Source organism: Parasteatoda tepidariorum, chromosome 1, assembly GCF_982258835.1.
Source record: "Parasteatoda tepidariorum strain Cologne lab strain chromosome 1, Ptep-v5.0, whole genome shotgun sequence".
NCBI lineage: Eukaryota > Metazoa > Arthropoda > Arachnida > Araneae > Theridiidae > Parasteatoda > Parasteatoda tepidariorum.
Window position 1 is genome coordinate 7,003,941 of NC_141755.1, and position 11,506 is coordinate 7,015,446.

The following is an 11,506-nucleotide window of genomic DNA, read 5'->3' on the forward strand; positions in this document are numbered from 1 at the left end:
GATTATGTTGCCTTAGTAATTAAAGGGTTGTTATTAAACTAATGTGCAGGCCTGTAAAATCTTGTTTTAGGGTTCTATTTTTTTTTTTTTTGCAAATAGTTATTGAAACATATGTCCATTGCTGAAAATAATATTTTAAACACTACGCACAGTTGGGAAATTAATTCTATAGGTTTTCCCCTGTAATATGTTTTCTTGGCATAAATGAGTTGTTAGAAGCTCATATTCAAATTTATTCCATTTTTTTTATTCAAATGGCCATCGAATCTCCAGTATACGAAACTGTTCAAATATAATAAATCAAAATTAAATAAGCACTAATAAAAATGAAAAACAATTTTATGCAATAATCTCATTTTAATTATTGAAGCTAAAAAAAATTTTTAGTCTTACAAAAATATTAGAAACAATGATTCGTTTTTTTTTTTTTTTGCCTCCTGGAATGAGACCATGCATCAAGAGAAGAACATTTTAGAGAGACAAGAAGAGATGTCCTTTCATGAATGTATTGTTGTTTTTTTTTTATAAATTCTTTCTTTTGCTTAAAATGGAACCCCTTATGGAAAATGGCTGCTTTAAAATTAGTTAACCCTTTGCTTAGGGTGCACCATTGTACCTAAGCAAAAGATAAATGTTTTTTGCCAAATTATTTAGTAATATGTGAAATTAATTCCTAATTACAGTTTTGGCTGGAAATAATTTTATATATAGCTAATTATAAAAATTAATGTAACATATTTGCCATTTAGTAATAATTTCAAAATATTTAAATCGCTTACTACTTTTAATGAACTGAATCATAACAATAGTAGAGAATTATGAAAAATTAAATTTATATTTTAATTAAGGAACCTTAACAATTTTCTGACCATGAAAAATTGTTTTAGACCATTTTATTTATATGTAACATTGAGAACTAATATATGAAATATCTTTGTTCGAAAATTATAAATCCTCTCAAGCTTAATTGTATTTTAATCCTATAAAATGTTTCTATAATTCATTTTATAAATAGACGACGGGGGAAAAATTCTTTTTTTGAAGATGTGAAAAAAATTGCATAATAATTTGCATAGGGATGCACAGCCTTTTTGAGTGAAGGGCCACATTCACAGCAGATTGACCATTGAAAGGCCGCATGACAAGCATTTAGAACGACATGTTAACCATGTAATATGTTTGCATGAAATTAAATATCTTTAAGTGTTTAAAATTAAAAACTGATTACTTAGGGAAAAAATTTAGATAAATTGCAAAATAATGAGGAAATTCATGTTTTTTTTTGTCACATTACAAAATACTGAAGTTCATTTAACGATAAATTTAACATTAAAAATTCATACAATTAAATTTTAAAAAAATTAAATATTCTAGTTGATAAATTAAATGTAAGTTTAATTAAAGCAAAACCTTTGCAGGGCGAAATAAGATTCAACATTTAGTAGACAATATACTCCAACTTTAAAACATTTTAAATAAATTATAAGAGAAAAGAAAATAAACCATTAATTTTGAAGGAATTATTTACCTTAATAATAAAAAACTATTAAGATACTTGTTTACAACTCTTTATGACCAATACTTTTTAACATGACACTACTTACAATTAATACACATATATATTAACAACTAATTAAAATTTACATTACTCTACTCATCTTGATTACACTTTTTTACTGTTAAAATTTAAGGATATACAAATTTCCCAGCATATGATCATAAATGATACAAGATGGTCCATCTAAGTAGCACATGGCTTAAAAAATTTCTTACGGGTTAACCTGCAATTTGCAAATATTGTGATAATTTTATCTACTTGATCATCTGATAGCTTTTTCGGGCTGTTAAATGAAAATTTAATAATTTTGTTTGAAAATTGTTCCACAATCTCTAGAACATGCCCAATTCATTCTGGAAAACAAGTCTTTCTGCAGAAACTAATCTTGTGATCAGTTTTAAACTTAGGGCAAATAACTTATTCAGTGTTGGGAATTTGTCTCACATGGTGATCTTCCTTTCCTAATTTTTAAATCGCGAGAATACGAAGAGCGATGTGTGATTTTTAAAACACTTCACGAATTGTTATGTGTGATATTTAAATAGCGTGAATACAAATCGAGATGTGTGATTTTTAAATTGCGAGAAGAAGATTCACAGCGTATAATTTTTTAAACTCCAGAATACGAATCACGATGTGTGACTTATTTACGAGAAGAATCAAAACTTATGATTTTAAAAACACACGAATCACAACATGTGATTTTTAAATCATGCGATCATGAAAAAGAATAGGTTGGATATGTGTTATTGAACATGCACAAGTTCGTGATACTATAGAATTGTGCACGTGTATTGAAATGTTCTCCTGCAAAAGGGATTCGCGTTCAATATAAATTTATACAACTCGTTTTTATTTATTATTATTATTCTCTTTGGGAAGGTGTCGATTTTGCTAAAATACGTAAATACTTTTTAAATTACCAAAAAAAATAATAGAATCGAATTTCATGAGTTCTAATATGTGTTAAAATATCGGGATATTCAAAATCACAATTCATCAATAGCTGCCGAAAAAGGAAGAAGAAAAGAACATTTAACCTCTTATATTTATGTCAAAATCGGCGCAATTAGAACACATGAAAAATTATTATTTTAAATCGTGATTCATAACTCGTGTTCCGTGAAACTATACATGTCAGGATTTTTTAAATCACGGGGAAAAGCGTAGTACCTAGCGAAAAGTTATTGGATTTATCATAAAATCGGCATACACGAAGAGGGTCAAAAGTGATAAACAAAATTCAAAATGATATATAGTCGTATTAAAAATATTGATATTTTGAAAACTATGCGCAAATTCGTAGCATTAACCAACGGAAAAAAGCAATCGAAAAACTACATTGAGAGAGATTGGGTGCGTCAAAAACCTAAATGCGCAATTATAAATTTTCGATTTTTTTTTTTCAAAGAAAAAGAAAAAAATTGCATTAATCTTTTTATTTTGTTCAAGTTGCTAGAGCAAGTCGCACATTAAAGTTTGTCGAGCCGCTTGTTCCACACCCCTAATTTACATAATAATTTCACTTCATAAAAATAGATATTTTTTTATAAATGAAGTAGTTTATTTTAATTTAAATCACTGTAATAAGTCTAAATATATTTAAACAAATGCAATATTAATTATATTAAAAGTTCACTTGTAATGGAAATTTTATTAACAATTACAATTATTATTTTATATAAATAAAAAAATATTCGCCAGGTTTAAGAATCCTCGTTGTTTTATTAAGGACAGTCACTTTATTTTCCCATTATAATTAACGGCACATTAGTATGTTCTTAAAATGAGTTGAATAAATACCAATTTATGCATCAAGTTAATTTTTCTTTAATTATTAAAAAAGTACTGTTCTAAGGACAATTATTATGCTTTTCAAGCAAAACCTAATGATCTCGTTCAATAAATTATGAAAAAACACCACCTTGGTAAGAAGTGAGTTTCTTTAAGTGGGCCCACTCAAACAAACCAAGCTCGGGTTCGCGAAATTTTCCTGGTAATGAATACAATTGTATCAGCACTTAAATTATAATGAAATTGCTCTCTTATTATTTATTTATTTTTTAAAAAAAATGCATAAATTGGCACTGTCACTGGGGGCATATGTAAATTTTAGGATGAACAATTATTATACTATATTTAATGCCCTTAGTTTTCAAAACAAATACTTAATTTTTTTCAGAAAAAAGTTCTTAAGAGTTCTTGAATTTTGCTTTGTTAAAAAAGTGGGAACCCTGAATTAAGTTGTAGTGACTTACAACAAATTTTCAAGGTAAGACTACTTTTTAATATTTCGTAAAGAAATACAAGATTAGTTTATTTCTTCGTCAAAATAACTGTTAAGTATGGTTCCAAATTGCTAGAGAAAACCTTTTTGATTTTTTTAAAAACAAAATACAGTCTCTAAGTGAGAAATAAAAAATGTCTACATTTTTTAATGATATCTAGTGAAATTTTTGGTAATTTGTTAGGTAGGTCTTTGAAAATCATACTAAAGAGCAGTTTAAAGTTAAAATATTACTTTTGGAAAATGCTGTATTCATCCCTCTAGGATATTGCTCTGCTAGGATATATGGCGAATTTCGGAAATTTCACTCCAGTGACTGATTGTAACATTTTTAACAAAGGCCATTTTTTCAGAATTTGAAAGTTTTAAATGATTAAAAAAAACTTCATATTGGTAATGTAAGGCATTTCTTTTCAAGTATTTCTTAAAGTAAAGTATGGTAAAATTTACAAGGATGATTTCGAAAAAAGAAAAATGTTAAATTTGAAATAAACCAAATTTCGCAATATTATAAAATATTCTTAACAATTTCAACTTTTTTTTAAATAAAAATAATAAAATGGGATACATTTTCGAAGGAAAAGTTACTATCGAATTTACAATTGCATTTCTTATGCATAAAGTTCAATTTTTTAACTGCCAGACTATTTTTAAATCACTACTTATGCTTAGTCGCCCTGATGTGGCCGTTATTTACGTTAATGTTGTCCTAAAAAACAAGTCCTTCAATTTTAAACTTTCTACTCCAACAAAAATACGTATAAGAAAATCTGAGTAAAATAGTAGTGCAGCACTTATTGTTTAAGCAAGAAAAAAAATGTAAATTAAAACACATAAAACAAGAAATTAAAGCAGTTATTCATTTAATTTGCACACGACACGCGTACTTATGAAGTTATACTTTGAAATTTTAATTATTAGATAATTAATAGTTAAAATTGTTAATTTTTTTTGTTACTAAAGATATAATTTTTTCATGTAAATATATAAATTTCGCTTTTGCGTTTCGAAAGCAGAAGCAAGTTTTGATTTCTTTCATATTTTAAAATATTAAATAACGCTCAAATCTTGTTCCTCTTTAATTGTTTAAGCATAAAAAATATTCGTTTTTTTTGATAAATGTAAAAAAAATCTTACGTAAGCATGATTAATGGAGCTGGTAGGTTCCTACTAGCAGTTCCATAAATTTATAAGTCTTATATTGTAGTTAAATTCATTGATTTAGGATTTTATTGTTTGTGTGTGCAATTACGAAGGAAAAAAAAAGGGAATGTAAGTTTTGAATTTTTAAATTAATATTAATAAGTTCCTAAACTTTTCATTTTTTTTCAAGTAAAGTAATTTTTCACGGATTTGAAATTACCTCCTTCGGTTTCACTGTTTATCACAACACTAAAGAAAATGCTAAAAAATCTGAAGATATATAAAACCTTTTTAAGCCTTTTAAAGACATGGAGTTTTTGGGAGTTTATCCCAACCAACCTTAATAAAAAAACAAGTTAAACTTTATTGTCTTAATCAAACATAATGAAAAAAAATTAAGTTCTCAAGAAAGTTGCACATTTCCTATCTGCGCAAATAAAAGGGAATTGCATAAATGTAATTAAACTACGAATTAATAAAATTTTTGCTGTCAAAAGAATAAATGCAAAATTTACTACAAAATTAAAAAAAAATTCTCTTGTTTACAAAATAAATAATGCTTATAAAAATAAACATTTGATATATAAATAATAGAAACAAAAGGCCTCTTTAAAAAAATGGACTATGAATTAATTATAGCTTTTTATGCTCTGCAGTTTTTTATATAATCAAATAGACAAAATTGAAATTAAATTAATATATTTTAAATACAAATAATTATATAATTTAAACATAGGTTCTATTTTATTTTATTACCATTGTTGAGCAGCCTACTATCCCCCCATTTGCCTCACATGGAGAGGAAAACCACGAAATTCTTCCCCGGTTAGCGGATTAATTAAATGAATTAGGATTTTAAATCTTTGGAAATATATTGGCAATCAAGTTTCTTGCCTACAGCATTTTACAGAGTTAAATCTCTTAAAAATTATGTTTTGTTTTTATTCCCTTCACTTTTTATTTTTAAAAATTTTCATTAATTTATAATGTGTTTCAGATTTTTACTCTTGACGTTAAATTTTATAGTATAATGAAACATTAATGCTATTGTCTAGCAAATATTTCCTGGAAATAAATATTATCCCCCTTTTTTTTAAATAAACAACTGTTTTTCTAAGAGCTTAATTAGCGAACATCTTTAATGTTTGTTAAATGATAGTCTAAATTTATTTTAAGATTATTTTCAAATTTTTTTAACGATAACAATCAATCAAGCGATATGAATGTTATGTTAAAATCATGTTTAATAAAATTCACCTTTTAATGTGATTACTAAAGACATAAATGGTGAAGTAATATAATCTTTTTGTGTTCAATATCATAATAAAATGACTTGAGTAAGACTAAATAATATCTTTATGCAACTACGAATCTATTTCCAAGTTAAGAAATACATTGTTAATGACTGTCACGTATGCAAGATACTTTGACGTAAGGCGTTCTAAAGCCTTACAGACAGTAATAAATCTGTCCAATCATAGACAGGACAAGAAATTTCAAATTTTTGCGCTCTTTAGAGATGCGCCAATAGTGAGATAAACTACTCGACTAAGGTAAACCTGAAAGAGGGTAAGTTCTTTGAATTTTGTTGCCACCGGGAAGATAGGACCTTCACTTCCTTCTAATCTTAGGCGAATATCTACGTCACTACTGTCTGTTGTCTAGTGTGTTTGTTTGCTTTGGATTTTTGGAAAACAATAAGTTATGTGTTTTAAACGCATATTATCTACTATCTTTAAAATGAGGGTAGTATTGTAAGTTTTTGTAAATATTTCGTTGAATTTTGATTAGCAATTAAAATGGCTATGGCTTCGCTTACTCTTGCGGATTACGATAAAATGATCCGTTCACTAAGAGTTTCAGACCTACAAACTCTCTTACATTTTGCTGGACGAAATAAAATGGGAAAGAAGAATGAATTGCAACAGCGAGCTCTTGAATTGCTTAAACTGCGTTCTGAATCAATTTTAGCTAAAATTAGAGAAATTCATGCTTATAAATTTTCCACTCCTCGAGGACATACGGACTTAGATATACACCCATTAGGCACTGTAAATGAGTCTTCTGCTCCAAGTTATGTTTCTCGACATCAATCTACTTATCCTATGAACAATCGGTCTATGTCTAGTCGCAGTGGTATGATTTCAAACCGTAATCCTATGTCAGGCCGTGGACCTATGCTTACACCCATGGCCGACATGATGCCTCCTTCAAAAATCTTACCTCCAAATCTTAGTGGAGCCATGGATATGTACAATCAGTATCCTCTAAGTCCAGACTTGAAATTCAAAGAATTACCATTTTATGATATATTAGCTAATCTCATCAGACCAACTAGTTTGATTGTTTTACACCATGAAAAATATCGAGAAAGAGAATATTCGTTCTGTTTTACTCCTATACAGCTCAGCCAGCTAGATCGAAATCCTGATGTTCAAGTTCAAATGCGCATGTGTGCTTTAGATGTAACCTCTGAACAGGATGATGAAATTCCGCCAAGTATATGTGTCCGAGTTAATAATAGATTAGTTACATTGCCTACTCCTATTCCAACTAATAGACCCGGAGTTGAACCAAAACGACCAAAGAGGCCAATTGATATTACTACGTTAATTAAGAGATCTGATACTGAAAATAACATAATTAACATTTCTTGGGCAGCAAGCAATGGCAAACCCAATGTGTTTGCAATTAATTTAGTTCAAAGATTATCTTCAACAACTCTAATCAAACGTTTAAAAGATAATGGAGTGCGTAATCCAGATCACACAACTGCTTTGATAAAAGAGAAGTTGTGCCAGGATCGAGACTCCGAAATTGCTACAATGAGTTTGAGGGGCTCTTTGATGTGCCCTCTGGGCAAAATTAAGATGCGGCTTCCATGCCGGGCCCTTACTTGTGCCCATTTGCAATGTTTTGACGCAACTCTCTATTTGCAAATGAATGAGAAAAAGCCAAAGTGGATTTGTCCAGTTTGTGATAAACCGGCAAATTTTAAAGATTTAGCCATAGATGGGCTTTTTCTGGATATTATATCCAGAGCCCCTGAAGAATGCAATGAAGTACAGTTTCATGAAAATGGTTCTTGGACTCCTGTTATGCCAATAGTAAAGAAAACTCCCCCAATCAGTGAAACTATTGATGCAACTCCTAAGGCAAGTAGTTCTAGTGCTCCTAAACCAAAACGACCCATTGAAGTTATTGATTTGGATTCTGATAGTGACACTGAAGATTCATGGCCTTTAATAACCCCTCAGTCAAAAACTCCCAGAATTCAGTCTGATCCTGATTCGCCAATCATCATAGAATCTTCTTCCAATAATGGACCATTTGCATCAACAGGAACTGGAGCAAAAGAATGTGATCCTTTCAAACCTTCTACATCCAAAACGGAACTACCGTCATTCGTTCCAGTTGAAAAGCGTGAACCTGTTACTTTAGATATAGATGTTGATATTGATTGTATAAGTAACCTTCCTCCTATTACCTATTCTGGTCCATCAACGGCTGTGGACACTGTTCCACTGCCATCTGTGTCGACTACGAGTTCTGCATTCCAAGAGACGAAAAATGCTGTGAAATCCATAACAGGAGATGGTGTTTCTACTTCTGGACAATTAGATTTTGACTTTTATTCCCTTATAAGGAATCCAGATGATTCACTTGATAATCATTATAGTGATATAACTGATAACGATGAACCAGAAATTATTGATCTTGACGATGATGACGATGACTAAAAAAAAAGTCATTTATTATAGCTTTTTATATTGATATGTGGAAGTGTTTTTGTGCTGATCTTTAATACTTTATTACTTATTCGTGTATATACTATATTTCAATTTTCCTTCTTATTCCAATAATTAATTATTAACAGAACAGCAACATATTTTGTTAAGATCAAATTTCACCGGCTTTTAAGTATTCTCCGTGGCCAAGGGGCAGAATTATATCTATAAATATATAGTGATTATTGTCAAAATTAAGCTAATAACTTATTAGTTAATTTATTTTGTGCTAAATTAATATAAATATTTTACTAATGGATAGTTTATTTAGCAAATTAATGTTGTAAACAACTTTTAATTGACAAAAGTTTAAATTATCTTTGTTAATTATTATAATCAGCGTGTTAAATTTCTCTTCAAGCTGATTATTAGACTAAATTTTTTTGACAAACTGATGCGTAAATAGTTGTGTTGCAAATATAAATTCAATTGAGGTGCTTTTATTGTTCAGTTCTTTAAGATGCAGTTTCAAACAGACTGTTTTATATTTTTGTGTAACAATTTCATTCTTAAGTATATATGCATGATGCAAACCTGTTTACCACCTGTAAGGTGGAAATTTTTTTTTTTTAACTTGCTGTTCTAAACATATCCGTATTTGTCAGCCCATTCTAGGTTTGCTTTTAGAATTTTTTTAAATACTTAAATAACATTTGCTGAAATTTATTATTCATTTTTTTATAGGATCAATTGTATAATGTTAATATTCCTTCCTTAAGTATTTCATGTAAATCTAAGTATTTATTGTCTTTATATTATGAACATTCGAGACAAGGAACAATTTTGTATAAGAGTATTTTTTTTTATTATGAAGACTAAGTGTATATATTTTTAATGTCTTATTACTTTCATTTAAAGAACAATTGAAATTCAAGTATATACTTATTAATCCAAATTAACTAGTAAGGATATTCGCCAGTTCGAATTATCTGAGATCTTTGTTGTTATAGATGTATGTTCGATTTTTCATCTGCCTCAAAGCTGTGCCTTCGAATCATCTTGTATTAAATCAGAATTTCAAAAATTTATTTCTTTTTTTAAATTTTTCTGATGTGACAAGAATAAAAATGCATTTGCATGTTTTTCCAATGTTATATGTCATACATTTGCATGTTATTCCAATGTTATATTTGATATACGAATAGAAATGATCTCATTCTATCATATTGTAAGACTTATTCACGTTACAGACAAATTAAAATACATAATTAATAGATTAGCACCTTTCATGATAGTTTTATCATAATTCATATTTGCGTGAATTGTAAATGACTTATTTTAATGATAATATTTTCAGAATTAGATAGTGGCAGAATTCCATGTTTTTTCCCCTGCTGATTAGATATGTATGATTTTCGAATTATTTATTTGGACAACAGTTCTGAAGGAAATTGTGCGAAATTCTACTTTTTATTGAATTTTGCTTGATCCTCACTTACTTAAAACTATATATATATTTAAACCAAGTAATTACATGAGGAATATTTAAAATTCTTTTGATTTTGAAAACATTTTTATTTGGACTTTTCTAAAATTCAGATTAGAGAAGTTATAATTCTGTTCTTTCTGTATGATTACTTAGTATTGGTTAAGTAGCAAATCCGGCTTCTGACATTTCAAGTATTGTATGAAAGTTGACTGGCATTTTAAAGATTATAATTCACTTTGATGGAACACTAATGATGATGCAGGTGCTCCTGTAAACTGTGAATAAAGTAATTTTCAATTTATATTTTTTGAATTTGCTTGTATAAATGTAGCCTTTAATTTATAATAAGTTTGATGTTTTCTAAATGTTTTCCTGAAGTACTGGAATTCTTTTCTTTCACACTATATATGAATAGATTTTATTAGAAAGGAATTTTCATGTGAAAATAGTTTTCTGATTTTGTTATTCATTTGATGAGTGTTAAAAAGTTTTCATTAACTCTAAATGTTTATTTTGTATCACAATCATTTAAAACTTTTTTTTCTTTGTTGATGTGTCATAAAGCCTTGTACTTTTATCCATTTTTGTAAAAATCATCATAGAGCTCACGTTTATATTGATTTTGGATGCTTAAATTAATTATTTTTCTCTTTATTTACAGATATTTGAATTTTATCATTTTTTTGAATTAATATACTGTAAAACTGTATTTAATGCTAAGAAATTAAATTAAAATAATTTTTTACACAAAATACCTATTTTAGTTTTTTATTGTAAAGTGTTTTTATTATGTAAAATTATATATTTTTTGTGTTGTCTGTGTATATTAGCTCCTTGCCGAGTACAGTAAGATAAATTCTATTAAATAAGTTCAGTACTGTAACTTAACAAAATTGCTGTATCATTAAAAAGTATTTACTATTATATAGGTGTGTTTCTCATCAGTTTGCAGATTTAAGGCTAACACCATATTTACTCGATGGCTGAAAAAGGTCTTGTAATGGACAACACAAGCCTGAAAGAAGGCTTCTCAAACTTACACCATTCTTGATGTTAAAAATGCCTGTGAAAAATTACCTTTGATGAACCGAGAAAATCATCATACGCCTGAATTCCGGCCTGACTGGAAGTTGTTTTTGCCTGAATGTAGGTTAGGAGAATTGGAGGTGAAAAGTCAGGTTTTCAATCCTGTTGTGTCGTTTTACACCTGATGACAGACCTCATGTAAATGAGGACTAGGGTATTAAGTTAAGCATGAGATAGTAAATAAGTATGTAAATAATTTAAATGTTTTTATTATT

The 11,506-nt window shown here is 28.4% G+C and overlaps 1 protein-coding gene across 1 annotated transcript; it reads left to right on the plus strand.

Annotated features, from left to right (window-relative positions):
* The first annotated feature begins 6,644 nt into the window (after positions 1-6,644).
* On the plus strand, positions 6,645-11,127 carry LOC107437204 (E3 SUMO-protein ligase PIAS2). The gene has a single exon (XM_016049126.4). It carries the CDS (start codon positions 6,788-6,790, stop codon positions 8,726-8,728), a length of 1,941 nt encoding a protein of 646 aa, XP_015904612.1. The 5' UTR covers positions 6,645-6,787; the 3' UTR covers positions 8,729-11,127.
* Positions 11,128-11,506: the final 379 nt, after the last annotated feature.